Raw genomic sequence first — 13640 nt, 5'->3', positions numbered from 1 at the left:
TTCATATGGCAGTACAAAAAACAACAAGAGTTGCAATGGCTACACGTATACTGCCTCTTGAAACAACGCAATCAGGCTGAATTCTGGCTGTATATTAACTTAAATGGTCACACCCAGGTTAGACACAACTGAGTCCCTGCTGAAGTCTTGATCAAGCACTACCTCCCTGCCATCAGAGCTAGTGGTGCTAATCATTCTGTGACACTGGATAGTGCAGCGCTTAACCGAACGCAAGTTAAAAACATGGGCCGGTACACGACCATCCCTCCAACAAATCTATCATACAGGGACTGTAGCCGTTTGACTAAAATTCTCAAGAATATAAGGAAGGATGGTTTCCTGGGTCCGAATGGGTTGCCTGGCCATTTATTCAAGGAGGACTACGTATTCTGGACCTCTCTTCCGTCTCCTCTTTACCAGCACTGCATTGTAACTCCCACAGTCCCTGACTCTTGGAGAGGATTAGTCCTCCAACCCATACAGAAAAAGGGGGGCAAAACAGACCTGACAAATTACAGAACAATTGTGTTATTGGATATTGAAGCCAAGGCTTTTGCAAGCTATTACTAATTGACTTCGACAACTGGGTCAGAGAAGAGGGCATCTTGCCCTTTTACCAATCGGGCTTCTAGTACGGATAACATAATGGTATTAGCATACTTGGTGGAGCAGGCTATCCAGCCTAAAAATCACCATCTTTTCACATGCTTCAGAAAATATACTGCAGCTTTCAATGGTGTGGATAGGAATATCCTCTGGAACAAATTGTACAGTTGGGGAATCATGAAAAAGCTGCTGGATTCCATAATGACAATCAGTTCCCAAACCTGGGTGCAAATTAATCTTACGCAAAACGCAGCAATTGCCAAAGTTTTACACAGACCAAGGCCTAACACAAGGATGCGTCCTTGCACCCATGCTCCTTAATTTGTCCACCACTGACCTAGTGAAATCCTTAAAATCTGTTTGTGCCTAAAATTGGTCAAGAGCGTTTATTCTTGATGCAGTACGCTGACGGTATGATACTGATGGATCACACGGAGGTGTGAATGCAGAGACCCTGGATGCGCTAAATGCTTACAACATCAACCGCAAACTGGTCGCGAACTGCAAGAACACAAAGTTAGTCATATTTGGGCGCCACCCTAACAAGCACAAGCTGCAGCGGTGATTGGGAAATTTGAAATTAAGGAGTGCTCCCAACTGCAACTCTCTGGGTGCGTGGTTTGCAAGCAACTGTAAGCCTAAGTTGCACATCACCTGCTCAGACGAAAATGTCAAGGCAGTGACTTATGCCTTGTGTAAACTGCACTCTACTTTGCACATACCAACCACTGAAGCTATACAGAAAGCAATGAGAGCAAAACTCCTACCCTTCATTTGATATGGTCAAATAACCTTCCCGGGGGCCTTAGTGGATAGCATGGAGCGGGGGTAATGCCAGGCCTATAAACACATCTTCCAAATCCCTTCATATGTCCATAATTTTCTAGTATGCCTTGAGTTCGGTCTAAACAAACAATCCCTTGTAAACTGGGCAGCCAATGTGGGTACTACTGCAGCGCGTGTGTGTATCAACCCCAAACACAATGAAAGAGATCTTGAAGGGCATTTTTAAAAACGGGTAGAATCCTGGAACAGATTATCTGACTGTAGCTTGCTCCAATCTGAATGTGGTCGAAGAAAACTGGCAAAACTTCTCAAATCACCCAATGGCTTTAAAAACGGCACTGAAAAATCAAGTCCGGCTTTTATCTAAACAGGAAGACTTCGAAACCATCGAAGAGTCCAAGAGTAACATCCTGGTCATACTAAACTCATACAAAGAAAAGCGCTGCCAGCCATACTTAAACAATGCGCTAACAAAGTCAATGCTGAATCAGATCCTCTTAAGACTGATGGCCCTTCCAATCAAAGATTTAAACAGCTGCTGGAAGTCATGTCTGAATATCAGCACATGTAGACTATGGCACTTAAAGGAGGAATCTTTGGACCATCTGATCTGCATATACCCGGTCCTTCAAAACGCATTCTGCGCTTCATTAAAGCCACTATTCCTAAAATACGGAGCCCATTCATGCAGGAAAGCAAAAGAGCTGCTTTTTAACCTGGAAACCCCTGCTGAGCCAGCAAGGTTTGCCAAATATATTAAGCTAACTCAAAGGCTGCTAACCGCCCAGACACTCACAAACCCTGACGGTGCAGGTAACATATTTAAACTCGGAAGGATTCAGAATACTGATATTTTATAAGTGTAAATGGGACTATGTGCTTACAATTGGCACTTAGCACATTAAGCCATGGCGGTGTCTTTGCGCCTTTAAATTAACCCAATTAAGCACGAACAATCATTCATAAGCTAATTCTTTTCAATGAAAAGGACTTAGAATTCATCAACACTATAAGTGAAATCGGGACTACGCTTCCACAACTAGCACTCTGCACTTTAACCCATTGTGTAACCCAGAAGGACTTAGAATTCAGCTACATCACAAGTGGATTCGGGACTATGCTTTCTACAACTAGAAATTTGCACTTTGAGCCATGGTTGCACCTGACCCGTCACGAATAAGTCCCCATATGCTGCACCTTACACTTTCTGAAGCAGCTTCAACCAGGTCTAATGCACTACAACTGTTGCCGCCAGAGTTGCTGTGCACCCTGCTGGTTGCCCGAAAGACTCAGAAGCACAGCAGCAGCTCGACAGACTTCAACTGGCTTACAACACCAGTGTCTGTGCACCCTGCTGGTTGCCCAACCGAATCAGAAGCACATCACCCGCTCTACAAACTTGGACTGGTTTACACAGTGACATAACTCACTGCATGTTGTCAATTCATAGATGCGGCCCCTTAAAGAACACGAAAAACCTAAGGGGCACCTATCAGGTTCCATTGTCTATTAGTAGTTGTTGCTGATGAGCTTTTACAGTGTACGTATAAAAGGTATTTTATTGTGCCTGCACTATGGTCATATTTTACTTCACACATGATAATGCTCGTAACCTTTTAAGGAACACCGGGCCGACGAATGCTATTTTAATTGCATTTTATAGTTATGACACCTTTTGTAACAATGTTAATTAATTGACTCAAACAAAGTATTACTTTCTGTGAAGTGTGGCATCTGCCTAGCCCAAGATGCACCATTCTGCCCTCCTCCAACATTGTAGGACCCCTCTGCCGGCATCCAGAGCTTCCTAGGCCAACCCAGAGGTGTAGCTACCAAGTTGGCTACACACCCATGAAAACCCGGTTTGGTAACTGGTTTCCTATTCCTTGTCCCTAGTTCCAGCCTGTCTACCAAGACAATGAAACAGCCCCTCTCCCAAGTGTTACCCATTTACCTTTCAAAGATGGCTTCTTGTTTGAAGCTCACCTTTAGTGTCAACACCCACCTGTGTGTCTTCCTGCAGGAGGACAGGCTCGTTGTTCAATCGTTATGGGTACAAGAAACTAAAGACAACAAAGTGTCAACTTTGTGAAATTTCAACTTGAGAACCAAGTCTGACTTAATGTAACAAGTTGCTTAATACCTTGGAAATTAATTTTGGTAGCATAATTCAGGAGTTAGTAGAGCTAATGGGGGTCATTTGTAATCCTGTACTCGCCAATGGGGTGACTAAGTTGCACCACGGTAAAAAGGACAGTTTCATGTTTTTACTGTTCGAACAGTAAAATATATGTTCACTTGTTCTGCCCGTGAAATATGCTGCACCCTGCCTCGGGGTCTCTGGTAAGCCTGCCATAGGGGTGGCTTTCACATATTGCAAGAGGAGTCTTGGCTTTGCCATTCCTTTAAATGGAAAAGGTTTAAAGCACTTTAAAACTGCTCTTCCAGTCTGCAGTGGCGGGCTGGGAGACTCTTTACATGCTTCACACCCAAAGTGCACAACCAGTGCTGCAATCTCTAGGGTGACCTTTTATCTTACATTCCCTGGGTATCCTTGGTACCATATACTAGGACTTATAGATAGATAAGCAGTCTATTCCAGTTGGGTAAGCCAAAAAAAAAAAAACACTTTTAGGGTCAGGGTACTGGCACTGAGGTCATGTTAGCAGGCCTCAGTGCACTTTCAGAGTTGTAAAATCAGTCTAAAAACTACTTGTTGTTGACTAGATGAAAAGAGGCATTTCCTTACAGCCCTTAAATCAAAGACAATTTACAATGCAGAGTTGTGTCAAATATTCTTTGGGTAGCATATGCATTCCATGCCCGGTGGGTTTTCCCCTTAGTTTAGTTATTAAATTCATGGTATATGGAGTAAAGAATACACCCTGGGTCTCTGGGAAATCATGGGAATAAAAATGTTCTTTTCAAAATTTTCTGCAAATTTGTGGTGGATCCGTGAATCCGCTGTAAAGTTTTTAAAAAGTGTGCTCCTATGATGTCCCTGCCCAGGTTCCTCTACGTCCTGCAAAACTCGTTCGACCCAGTCCCCGCTAGCTATTTCAGAGAGATTGAAACCCTACAACGCCGCCTCCTATGGAACGGTAAACCGTGAATTGCCCTGCCCAAACTGAACCTCTCCTGGTATGACGGGGGGATAGCCCTCCCGGACCTTAAAAAATATTACTGGGCAGCACACTTGGCAGCCATCAACCACGGTATCTATAGACAAGCTGGGGATCCGGGCTATGCTATGGACCGGTGGCTCCTGCCAGGCGGGAACTACGACCGAGCGCTCTACTGAACCGCTGGGGACCGCCACTTAACCGGGCCAACCAAACTATCGGTACAGGTCTGGAGGGCGGCCACCAGGAGTACGGGATGGGATCGCAAGATAACCCGGGCGACGCCAATATGGGCCTCAGAGCAACTCAGATGTCTCTGGTCCACTAAGGGCTTTGATAAATGGGATCTTATAGGCATCTCAAAAGTGGGCGATCTTTGGGTGAAGGGAGAGGTTAAGTCATTTCCCACCTTACAGCAAGAGTACGAGCTTGCCTCTACGGAACTCTTTCGTTACCTGCAGGTCCGTCATGCCCTATACTCCTGCCTCCCAAAGGGGGAGACACCCCCGGAGGCAGCCCCCCTCGAAGACAGACTCCTGGATGGCTATCTTCCGACTAAGGCCATCTCGCTCACATATAAAAAATGAGTTAATCATTCTGTAGACCCCCTCATGAAGCTGCGAGAGAAGTGGGAAGGGGATGGTATAATCCTAGACGAGGAAGATTGGGTGGCAGCCGTGTCTTCACCGCGGGTGGTGGCCATGGCAGCGAAATTGAGACTGGTGCAACTTAAAATTCTGCACCGGGTCTATATCACAGGGCCCGGGATGGTGCGAATGGGCAGAGTGACAGATGGAGGGTGTAGGAGGGGCTGTGGCCACGTAGGCACCTTTCTACACATACTGTGGGAGTGCCCCTTGATCCAGAAGTACTGGAAGAAAATCCACGCGGTTATGGGAGAGGTGCTGCATCGGGTTCTCCCGTTGGAAGCAAAGAGATGTTTATTGAATGTGTGGGAACCCACCGATCTGCACAACACCCAGATGACCTGGGTTACACTGGGGCTGATGATCGCAAAACGTAACATAGCCCAGAAATGGGGGGCGACACTGACCCCTGCGGTGAGTGCCTGGAAGAAAGACATGGACTGGTGCATGTTTCGGGAAAAGTATGTTTATGTGGCCAGGGGGTGCCCCAAGAAATGGATCCATATGTGGAATGAATGGAATGAATACAGAGGGACTATATGCAGCCCTCCACTTTTACCAGCTTAATTGGACCCTACATTGTAACTGCGTTAATTACCTGTGACCAATTGTTCATGCATTGTACTGATAAGTGTTTCATGCTCAAACAAGACACCTGATTGAATCGTCTTCTTGCCTTGTAATTGTGATTCCTACCCTCAATAAAAAGAATTAAAAAAATAAAAAAAGTGTGCTCCATTGTTATAAACAAAAAAAACAAAAAAAAACAGGGTGTGCCTGGACCAGAGTGGGGAGGGGCAAAATCAGATTATTAGGTGAGGCAGGGGGCATGCATACGCCCTCCGCAAGCCTCTGTGAGGGCCCAGGGACCACATTCCCCAGGGCTATTTGAAAACTGCACACCACTTGAAGTCTAGGTATGCTTCACAGCAGGTGAGGTAAACCTGTTATAAGCTGCAAACCTATTGTTATCAAAACGTTGTAGTTGAATTATTTGTTTTTCATGCTTTATCTCATGCACTTGCATTTAGCACAGCATTCATAATTATCCTACTTCATAGCAATGCTTGTTTACTTTTCTGTTGCACTTACTATATTCATTGGATTTTTGCTCAACACTTACCCATCCTCTTGTCTTGGATCAGGCACAGTGATTGGCATTCTGTTTACACTTTTTGTAGCAGAAGTATAATTTAGATTTACAATCACTTAATTTTTACAAGTCTCTCATACTATATTTGGAAGTGCGTTTATCCAGAGCTCACTTCCATTCATAACTACTATGATTGCATCTATAGATGATTCATTTGTTAAAATAGCAAAGTACAGCATATCTACCGCAGACACAAATAAAAAACGAAAGGTTGTGGGGAGGGTTTAGCTGCTGACTGTCAGTGTGGCAGTAGGTCTGGCAGGGTCTTCTGTGAGAGAGGCCGTGTCCAAGTCACAAAGAAGACAATTTGTTTTAAAACTCAGTGCCTTTAAAACTCTTACTCTAGTAATCTTAAGAACAAGAGACTTGAACCCCTGCTAGAGGTTTGCGGTAATGGTGTGCTCAGCAGGGGTGACTAGATCGCCGAAGTAAAACTTTAAAGTTTATTTTAATACTGTAAAACTAGTCTATTTTTAACAAACATTTGTTATGGTGTGTTTTGCTCACAGATTAATAAAGGGCCTTGATGCTTTTGATGTGTTAATTGTACATGTATTAAAGTTTACTTGTGCTTTCTTTTTATAGGACTATTTGAAAGGCAGAAGTGTCCAAGAGGGAAGCATTGCAATTTTCTCCACGTTTTCCAAAACCCTAACAATGAGTTCTGGGAAGCCAACCGAGACATCCACATGTCACCTTCTAGGACTGATCCCTTTGAAAGGAGAGACCGAACAGGTCACTCCGAGAGCTATCATGGTCGATCCAGGAGACGGCACAGTCCCAGCCCTGATTATTCTTACAAAAGAAATGGAGAATCAGAGAGAAGAAAACGGAGTAGTTACAGGAGCTGGAAAAGAGAGCGATCTCCCCGGTCTAGAAGTAGAGAGAGAAGACGGTCACGAAGCAGAGGGAGACAAAAGGAGAAGAACAAAAGTCGAAGTACCTCAAGATCCAGGAGCCGTGGTAGGAGGAGGTCCAGGAGCCGAGGAAGGTCCAAGAGCAGAGGAAGGTCCAAGAGCAGAGGAAGGTCCAAGAGCAGAGGAAGGTCCAAGAGTAGAGGAAGGTCCAGGAGCAGAGGAAGGTCCAGGAGCAGAGGAAGGTCCAGGAGCAGAGGAAGGTCTAAGAGCAGAGGAAGATCCAGGAGCAGAGGAAGATCCAAGAGCAGAGGAAGATCCAAGAGCAGAGGAAGATCCAAGAGCAGAGGAAGATCCAGGAGCAAAGGAAGATCCAGGAGCAAAGGAAGATCCAGGAGCAAAGGAAGGTCAAGGAGCAGAAAACGATCAAGAAGCAAAGGAAGGTCACGAAGCAGAGGAAGGTCGAAGAGCAGAGGGAGTAGTGTATAGAGTTTCAAATCAAATTTTCACCCTGATTGAAAAAATGTATCTTCAGAAGACGTTTGACTGTTGCAGAGTACTTCAAGGTTAATCCCTAAACTGTGCAGCCCTAAACATAGTCAACATGTGTAACTAAGAATATTTATTTTCTATGTTCTCCAACTTGTTTTACATTTGACTCAAAGACTTTCAAGGGAAATGGAAACCGGTGCAAAATAATCTGCAAGTCTTACAATGTGCAACAACCCCAATTTCAAGGTACCTTTTAAGATCAAAATGGTGACAGTTGATTTATACAAGGACATTTTTTTCTTATTTTTAAGATGTCTCCTTGTGCCATTGAACTGAGCTCAATACAGTCCAAAATAATTGTTCTCCTATTGTAAGCGTCTTTTCCCTGTGGAAGTTATGTTTATCAGACTGGTCTGTTGCCTTGGTTGCTGTCCACATGTTGAATACCTTGAAAAAATGCCTTGAATGCAGAGTAAGCTATAGTGTTTTATAGTTTGTACCCTCTTGTTCGAGGCATGATTTCTGTTGGTCAATGAATGGTTGCTTTGTAACAGCTAGCCTCTAACAATATTCTCCCATCACATCTGATAAGATGAACAGCTGAATTCCCGCAAAAGAATGTCTACTAAGAAGTCATGTCTAGGACATCCTGGAATCCAGCTATGCAAAACAGCACTGCCACCAGAAACTTCAACCTATTCCATTCTGCATCAGGTCAGAGTGGGAGAAGTTCATAAGAAGTAGGCAAATGCTAGCCAAGAAATATCATTATTTGCTACAGTTCTTCTTCAGCAATACATCTATGCTCAATATATGGTATTTCCTTGGTTTGCTTCTTGTAATTATTTGAAAAACACGGATTGACTAACAATACTTCCCTTTGTTGTCTTAACTGTTGGAAAAAGTATATCAGTAGTCCAGCAATAGCTGTCCAATTAGACATTCTGAATCATTATTAATGACAAACTGTTGCTTCTCTATTGCAATCTCCTTAGAACTTGAAACAGAGTAAAATTAGACCCTTATGTAAAATCCTAGTGCCATGTCCCTTATATAAATCTCGGTAATTTTCTGAATCCCTCCATCTCCTTTTAACGGGTTGCTCAGCTGTATGTTATATTCCTTGCTGCTATTATCGAAGAAAGACCATTAGAAACATTGAAAGAGAATGCGGCAAAGAGCTGTGTTCATGCAACTGTGAGTCTCTGTGTGTGCAACAGATAATAAAGGAAAGTATATAACTTCACAATAAGAGGAAGACCAGACTTGGATTCCTAACTAGAAATGTAATTGTTTAACATTCTTATAAAAAATCACCATCTTTTACAGCTTGTGCAATTATAACTCATCTGAAATGTGTTGAGTGTTGTGAAAATATCCACAGGAATTCGTCACTGGTGGTACATTTGTGATGCTGAGACTTTGTTAAAGTAAACTGTTTTGTGAATAAAATATTTATTTTTACAATGTGGTTGTCTTCATTATTGGAACATCTAAAATAAGATTTGGATTAAGAACATAAGTTGTGCGGCTTTATCTAAATTATCTGATGCCATTTATGTTTTGGCATAGTTATATATCCTAGAACAGTGGTTATTTACCTGTGGTTCGGGGACCCTAGGGGGTCCGCATCTCCCACTCAAGAGGTCTGCAGACCACTTATAAAATTAAATATTATTAACAGAGTAATACAATGTATATGAATAAAGAAGCAAAATGTAAAATTTAACAAATTAAAACATTCTGTAAATGCGGAGGACTTCAAAATTGGAGACTAAAAATTAAGTATGGAGCAATGCAAGCATATCAAACAGAATATAATATGGACAGTTGCATTTAGAAAAGTCCCAAACTTTCCATTAAAATTTAGAATTTTTTTTAAAGGTATTTGGTTGTAAATCTAATAAAATATTTCATCATATGCGTATTTTAATTGATGGATGCTTGTTTCTGTATTTTTGTGCATTGTTTTCTGTTTCAAATCATCGAAATTGCTTAGGCTGGGGTCTCCAGATTCCAATAGTGACTCATTGGATGTCCACGGATTCCAATAATGATTCAGTGGGGGTTCCCCAGAGTATGATTAAGTGGGAGTCCTCAGAAGTCAAAAGGTTAAGAACCACTGCTCTAGAATAAACGTTTTGTGCAACCCACTTACTTTGAAAAAGAGATTGCTGGGCAGTTTCATTAATTGAATCCAACTGATATTAAAACATTGATTATATCTTAGACAAAGTCATAAATAGACGTTTCATTTTCATTTACTTGTAACACCTACATTAACCTATTGTGGCTCACTGATGAAACTGAAGTTCTAGAAGGGATTGTTGAAGGGAAAAAATCGAAGAACCAGTTTCCCTTGAACAACACATGCTGGACATGTTTCCTCATGTTTCTTAATTATTGTTGCATGAAATAGAGTCTTGATAATTTTTCACTTTGTACATTGATTCCACTGATTTGTATTGTGATATTAGTAGATAGCAATGTGAGAATATATGGTGTCCAGTCAGCAAATGTATTAGTCACCTGCCAGCCCATAGACTGAATGAAGAAGCAGTAGGGTATAGGGGAGATTTTTAGGTCGAGCCTGGGCAGCACATGCTGCGAGGCAGGGACTTGAAGCTCCGCCCCCTCTCCGTCCGCATTTATCATTGGCTTATGTCATTGTCCACTGTAAGACTGTGGCTGTTCATTGGCCAAAAGACTTAGTAGTCTCTCCCTAGTACCGCCTTGTCTCATTTGTAATCTCCCATGGCGACACCTCTTGTTATGTGTGTTGTTACTCAGTAGTCTTTAATTACAGCCTCCGAGCACTATTTCCTCAAATAGCTTTGTCGTGCCTGCTTTTGCAGGCAGGATATGCTCTCTCCTAATACTTTATTTTTTATTTTTTATAGCACGCATTTGCAGTGCATTAGGTCTTGCATTTGCAAGAGTTTAAGCTATTGGCATTGTAAATGACACTGCCTTTTATTTATCTGTTTTAAAAACAACACATAAATAAAAGGCATTGTCATTTACAATGCCAATAGCTCAAACTCTCATAAATGTGAGACCTATGGCATTGAAAATGCTTGTCTCTGAAAGAAACACGTAGTGATAGATTCCTTACCTTAGAATTACCCCCAGGCGTCAGACTGGATCCAGAAAGTTTTCTTCAGCAGTACCCCTGCGCGTCAGTAGGCGTCATCTTGCGGCTCCACGTGCGGCGTTGGCGTCTTTGTCGCCGAGAAGACGTCGCTGGAGCTACTTAGACGCGCTGACGTCAGTTCTTTCTTTTTCCCCACCAGCAAGCGCAAATATGGGAAGAGCAAGTATCCCCAGTCACTTTTTGAATGAGTTTTTTCGATGCCTTTTGTCTCATTTCCTTCATGTCGATCGACTCCTGGTGTCATAGGGATGCCCGGCTTGAAGAACTGTGGGTACTGTCATCGCATGATATCGGTGACATCCCCACACCGCGTGTGTTTCTACAGCCTGGGGCGCGACCACGACCCAGTACCACCACATGTTGGGGAACCATCTTGCGCTTCTTCAGCAGCAAGTCACTGCCCTCTTGGCCAAGGAGGCCATTGAGCGCGGTCCTGGGCCAGAAGTAGGTCGTGGTTGTTATTCCCACTACTTTCTGGTCCCCAAGAAGGACAAGGGCCTGCGTCCTATCTTAGACCTTCGGAACGTCAATCGCTTCCTCCGGAAGGAGAAGTTCAAGGTGCTCACATTTGCTCAGGTCTTGTCTGCCCTAGACCCGCAAGACTGGATGGTAGCGTTGGACTTGCAGGAGGCTTACTTTCATATCGCCGGCACACCGGCGTTACCTGCGGTTCACGGTAGGCCACGAGGACTTTCAGTTCACCGTGCTCCCCTTTGGCCTTACCAGCGCCCCTCGGGTGTTCACGAAAGTGATGGCGGTGGTCGCAGCTCATCTGCGCAGATCAGGGGTTCCAGTCTTCCCCTATCTCGACGACTAGTTGTTGAAGGCGGGCTCGCCCCAGGCAGTCGTCTCCCACCTCCAGACTACGGCCGACCTCCTGCATTTGATGGGGTTCTCCATCAACCTGCCGAAGTCGCACCTGATTCACTCTCAGAAGCTCCTTTTCATCGGAGCGGTTCTGGACTCGGCGCAGTTTCGGGTTTATCCTCCCGAGCAGCTAGTCCAGGATATTCAGGCTATAATTCCGATCTTTCAGCCTCTATCCCGGGTTTCGGTCAGGATGACCCTCCGGCTACTGGGCCTGATGGCCTCCTGCATCCTGTTAGTGGATCATGCCAGATGGCATATGCGGGCTCTGCAGTGGGACCTGAAGTTCCATTCCAGTGGGCACAGCATCAGGGCAACCTATCCAATCACGTCCAGATCTCGGAAGGCACTGCACGACAATTGCAGTGGTGGCTCACGAATCGCGATTGGGTCAATGGCAGATCCCTCTCCCTTCCCCAACCGGAACATACAGTTGTGATGGATGCGTCCCTTCAGGGATGAGGCGGCCACATGGGAGAGGCAGAGATCAGAGGACTCTGGGCTCCGGCGGAGTCCTGGCTCCATATCAACCTTCTGGAGCTTCTGTGATCCGACTTGCACTGAAGGCATTTCTTCCCTCTGTCAAGGGGAGAGTAGTGCAGGTGTTCACAGACAACACCACCGCCATGTGGTACTGCAACAAACAGGGCAGGGTGGGGTCGTAGGCCCTATGTCAGGAGGCTCTGCGCCTCTGGACATGGCTGGAACATCAGGGCATTTCCCTGGTGGTTTAACACCTGGCAGGCTCTTTGAACGCTAGGGCGGACGAACTCAGCCACAGGTGCATGATGGATCACGAATGGCGTCTGAACTCAGACGTGGCGCAAGGTCTCTTTCAGCAGTGGGGAGAGCCTTGGTTAAATCTATTCACTACTGAAGAGAACGCACAATGTCTTCAGCTCTGCGCGTTGGAATTTCCAAGGCGGCACTCGCTAGGCGACGCTTTTCATCGCGAGTGGAGTTGCGGTCTACTATACGCCTTTCCACCTATACCACTTCTACCCAGAATGCTGAAGAAGATTAAGCGCGACCTGGCCCAAGTCATTCTTGTGGCTCCGGACTGGGCTCGAAGAATATGGTATCCCGAGCTTCTCAGCATGGCTATCGATCCCCCGCTCCGACTGTCTCTTCGAGAGGATCTTCTGTCGCAGCAGCAGGGGACGGTCCTCTATCCGAACCTGTCCAGCCTCCACCTCCTTGCGTGGAGATTGAGCGGCGGCAGTTGACGTCTTTTGACCTGCCTCCTGAAGTGTGTGATGTAATCTTGGCAGCCAGGCGTCCCTCCACTAAAACGGTACACGCCTGCAGGTGGAATAAATTTGTGGCATGGTGCACAGCAAAGGCTGTGGATCTCCTTTCTGCTCCTCTTTCAGAGGTCCTTCTATTTCTCCTTTCTTTGGCCCAGCAGGGCTCTGCTCTGGGCACTATCAAGGGCTATCTCTCGGCCATTTCAGCCTTTTTACGGCTTCCTGATCAGCCTTCCCTTTTCAAGGCCCCTGTTGTAAATAGATTCCTAAAAGGCATTACTCATCTTTTCCCTCATGTTCCTTTCATAATGCCTCAGAGGGACTTGAACCTGGTTCTGACCTATCTGATGTGCGCTCCCTTTGAGCCACTTCATAACTGTCCTCTTCATCTTCGTCTTCTTACATTAAAGACTGCTTTCCTGGTGGCCATCACCTCTGCCAGAAGAGTGAGTGAACTCCAGGCCCTTTCTTCTAAACCTCCTTTTCTCTCTGTCCATCCGGACAAACTTGTTCTAAAGACTCGTCCATCTTTTCTGCCAAAAGTTGTCACTGACTTTCACTTCGGGCAGACCATCTCTTTGCCTACCTTCTTTCTGCCTCTGCATCCCTCAAAAGAGGAAGAGAGGCTCCACCGTCTGGACCCAAAACGTGCGCTCTCATTCTACCTCAACCGCACACAACAGTTCCAGGTGGATGATCAGCTCTTTGTTGG

The 13640-nt window shown here is 44.9% G+C and overlaps 1 protein-coding gene across 1 annotated transcript in view; it reads left to right on the top strand.

Moving 5' to 3' along the window:
- ZRSR2 (zinc finger CCCH-type, RNA binding motif and serine/arginine rich 2) overlaps nt 1-9122 on the top strand; it is a 162492-nt gene extending 153370 nt beyond the window's left edge. The window contains exon 11 of the mRNA XM_085622211.1: nt 6900-9122. Coding sequence (XP_085478337.1) covers nt 6900-7657 — 758 coding nt within the window. The 3' untranslated portion in view covers nt 7658-9122. The remainder of the gene's footprint in view (nt 1-6899) is intronic.
- Nucleotides 9123-13640: the final 4518 nt, after the last annotated feature.

This window comes from Triturus cristatus, chromosome 8, assembly GCF_964204655.1.
Source record: "Triturus cristatus chromosome 8, aTriCri1.1, whole genome shotgun sequence".
Taxonomy (NCBI): Eukaryota; Metazoa; Chordata; class Amphibia; order Caudata; family Salamandridae; genus Triturus; species Triturus cristatus.
The sequence above is the reverse complement of the archived record's forward strand: the minus strand, read 5'-3'. Positions and strand labels throughout refer to the sequence as shown.